This window comes from Cryptomeria japonica, chromosome 3, assembly GCF_030272615.1.
Source record: "Cryptomeria japonica chromosome 3, Sugi_1.0, whole genome shotgun sequence".
NCBI lineage: Eukaryota > Viridiplantae > Streptophyta > Pinopsida > Cupressales > Cupressaceae > Cryptomeria > Cryptomeria japonica.
In genome coordinates, this window is record NC_081407.1 from 85,843,461 (window position 1) to 85,847,668 (window position 4,208).

The 4,208-nt window shown below is 30.4% G+C and overlaps 1 protein-coding gene across 1 annotated transcript; it reads left to right on the forward strand.

The window, feature by feature from the left end:
* The first annotated feature begins 1,077 nt into the window (after nt 1-1,077).
* LOC131070994 (calmodulin-like protein 3) lies at nt 1,078-1,557 on the forward strand. Its single transcript, XM_058006702.2, has one exon. It carries the CDS (start codon nt 1,078-1,080, stop codon nt 1,555-1,557), a length of 480 nt encoding a protein of 159 aa, XP_057862685.2.
* Nucleotides 1,558-4,208: the final 2,651 nt, after the last annotated feature.

Genomic DNA, 4,208 nt, shown 5'->3' on the forward strand with positions numbered 1-4,208 from the left:
ATCAGCATAAATTTGTAAAAAAAATAAAATAAAGCAAATTAAAACATATATGAATCTTCTCTTAATAGAAACGTTGACTCTAGAGTCCTAGACCCACATCGGGTTATGAGGGCATGGTAGAAGTGAACTATAGTTAAACCCATTTCCAAAATTATCAAAAGATAAAATTTAACATAAAAATAATCCTCAACTTAAAGCTCGTAATGACGGGAATTAATCAACTAACCCCTGGCAGTGGGGACACTTGAAGTTAGCGCCTAGTCTTGCTGACAAGTCCCACATAAATTCAACATTGGTCCTTTAATTACACGACACATATTTATGGGTCCCACACATATCCACTAAGATATTATATAAATGAAACTGTGGTTTTGCCGAGAGATAAAACCGTAAGGGCACAAATGTTGTGTTAGCATTAACTTTGAAGTCTCTTTGCTTTCGTACTGTATTTGGTATGATTTGAAGTACAAGAATATATTAAATATGACAGAAGTAATAAATATCTAGGTCTTTGATGTACTTATGCATAAAAAATTATATTTTGTTGGAAGGGAAAAAAATTTCACACTCATACAAGCCAATGGTAATAAAATAAATAATTTTTTATAATTATTAAAAATTAAAATTAAATTTATACTATAATAATTTTGTTGAATTTTTTTAATTTTAAAGTGTCATTGATTAAACTAATTCAAGAAAAGAAAGGAAAAAAGGTTGATGATGACGTACATGACACCTTTCGGCATTTTCATTTATTGTAGGTATCCGTGGAGATGTAAAGGGAGTATTAGATGCCGACTATAGCCGCCCCCAACTAACAGTTTCTGTCCCCTGTGTTATCCGCCTGTCATCTTCATGCAAAGCAGATGTTGAAGGGCGGCACCACCAGTCTTCTTCCACATAACTCCAAATATTTTTCCTCCTCCCTTCCCAATGTCTCCTCTCCTATATAATATCTAACCACACATACTAGCGAACGCAGGCAATCACAACTATCCTCCTATGCTTAACGTCTCTTTTTCTTTTATTGCAATCTTCACCACCACGCAAGCTGCTCTTGCCGTTCTAAGATGAATAATGGCCGATTTGGGTGAAATTCGGAGAATTTATGACATTCTGGATGAAAACGCAAATGGAATGGTAAGCGTTGATGAAATGTTCGGCTTCATTAACAAGCTCGGAATACCAATGTCCAAAGAAGACCTGAGATGTATGCTCAACAACCCTCTTCAGGACGACCTGCCATTTGAGGAATTTGTTGATTTTTATCAATCCATCTTCAATCACCAAGATGACGGAGAAAATGATGAGCCCGATGATTTGATGAAGGCATTCAGGGTTTTTGATGAGAACAAAGATGGGTACATTTCTTGTAACGAGCTTCAGAAGGTGCTGTCCACAATGGGATTGATTCCGCGGGGTCAAGATTCACAAAACTGCGAGAAAATGATATGTAGATTTGATTCGGATGGTAATGGAGTTTTGGATTTCTCTGAATTCAAAAATATGATGTCCTCTAAGCTTTCCCCTCATGTTGATGAGGATCTATATACATAGTTCTAACAATTATTTATCGTTGACTAAATATCTTGTCCACTAATATATAATATTCTTGTGTGCGATTGATCAAATTATTAATTTGTGCATTTCTAAACAAGTGTCATGTAGTGATGAATATTTGTCTTTATAGTATGGTTATAAAAATATTTGTTGTAATTCTTAATTATTATAATTTTGAATTATTGTTATTTAAAATTATATTATTTTGATTATATTTAAATGTAATATTAACTATAACTCTCACTTCAATGAAATAATATTAATAATTATAATTAATATAAACATTAGCCTATTAATGGGTCTCTCGAAGTTGATTTGGATAGCAAGGGGAATGAAGTTTTTGGTTGGATGAAACCGGATGTAGGATGAGTGAAACTCAACTTTGACGGGGTGTCAAGAGGGAATCCAGGCCTTTTAGGTGTAGGCTTTGTAGCAAAAGATTGAAACATAAATATTTTGGCAATTGGAACTAAAAGATTGAAGGAAGATACAAATAATGAAGTCGAAATGCAAATGACTTTATTAGCAGTCAAGATTGCCAGGAAATTATTAGCCTCACAATTGCATTTGGAGAATGATTCTCTAATTGTCATTAAGCCATAATCATGAGTGAAATTCAAATGTGGAAATTAAATAAAAATATTAAAATTACAAGAGAAATTTTAATAACTTTTAAGGATTTTAAAATTACTTATGTGTTGAGAAATGAAAATATGGTGGTAGACAAGCTGTCAAAGTGGGTGTCATTATTAATGGAGGAGCATATAAAATTTTATTGGTAGGATCTCTAAGAGAACCAACTTGATTAATAGTGATGAGCTGTATGCTATTAATTGCAACAACGTTAATGGAAAGGTGTGTAGTTTAAATACGATGGGATGGGCATTCAGTTGTAAATGCATTTTGGCCTTTTTTTATCACACAACTATTTGAAATTGGTGTTAGGTGGCATGCAAAGGGTTGGTGGCAAAAAAATGTAGGATGGACATGAATTTTATCCTAGTTATTACTACTAAGCAGCAATTAGCATTTTTGGGTCTAATCTTGGAGAAGAGACTATAGATCATTTCTAAGCATGATGATCCTTTGTTTGTGCAAATTTTGGACATCTTGATTGGAGAATAATTTATGAGAAGAGAACACTGATATGGAACTAATATTGATATCATTTCACTACTAGTGGCATGGGGGTTGGAGCTAGAAAGAAAGGAGGACGTTCAATGAGTCCTAAACGAATGTGTGGATGAGGAGTGGACTTTTGGTTTAAGGCTAATTTTAGAGTGGGCACGTCTGGGTGAAGGTCTTATGGCACCGAAGGAGAACTAGTTGAAAATTGGATTGAAATCCAGTACTTCAACCTTTCATTTGGTGGAGTGAGTTGAGTGTTGCAGATGAAAGGAATTTTGAAGCCCATATTGTTTAGAGGCTATGAAAGATTATCTCTGTCAATCAAGACTGGAATGAGATAGTGCTAGTGCGATGAAGTAGCAGAAAGGGAAAGCTCGTACGAAGTTCAAACTTGAAGATTTTTGGGTCAATGGACCCCTTAGGGTAGCCAAATAATAGTTTGTAAGAGAAAAGGGAATATTTTGTGGATACTATGTAGGTTTTTAATAGTGAAAATATACATTTTTTCTTGAAAGAATCTAATCCTAATTTAATTATAAAATCTACATAATTATAATTGTAATTATAATTATAATTATAATAATAAAATTAATCTTAAACTTAATTATTAATTATTAGTTTAAGATTATATATTATTTAATTATATTTATGTAATCTTAATTATAATTGATCTTAATAAAATATAAATCTCAACTTTACAAAAACCAAATTTATTTTGAAAGCAAAAATAATAATCACTTTTGATTGGTGCAAATTAATTGATTAATAGACTTCACTTAATGCACTGATCTCCAAAACTGGATATATATATATATATATATATATATATATATATATATATATATATATATATATAAAATTTGTTTTTTTCTTAATAGAAAAAATTAAGACCTTGTTCTAGTTAATTTGCTTTTAACTTCAATTTTATCTAAAGATGGAGTGCTTCGTTAGTGGTACATTTAACTTCTTGAAACTCCTATTAGTGTTATCACTAAAAATCTTTAGAGTAGATATCATTATTAAAATAAATTTTATTTTATTAATTTGAAGTGGTCTATACGAATGAACATTTGCATGTTATTTAGAATATAAGAATAGTATGTAATGCATGTATATCTTTGGTCAATTAGTATGTAAATACACATTGTTTAAATAAAAAATTAAAATAAGTAAATATATTAATTATCTAAATGTTCAATTTAAAAAAAATGGTTGTATGCATGCATGCATGCATTTGGCATTTATATAAATAATATTATATAATTATATTAGCAAGCAAATTATTGATTTATTTAGACGATTTATTTAATTTAGTTTCAAGAAGAGAAAACATTTAATTATATATTTAAAAAAAATAAAATTAAAAGTGTCTTAATAATTATGATTAGTTTTCCTAGCAAATTTTTGAAATCTTAGGCAACAACTTTGGTATTAGTTCTTTATCTAGAGAACCTCTCCCATTACCAATTAATGGATACTTCTTAAAAATTAAATAATACTTTGATTCTTAGATGCCACAA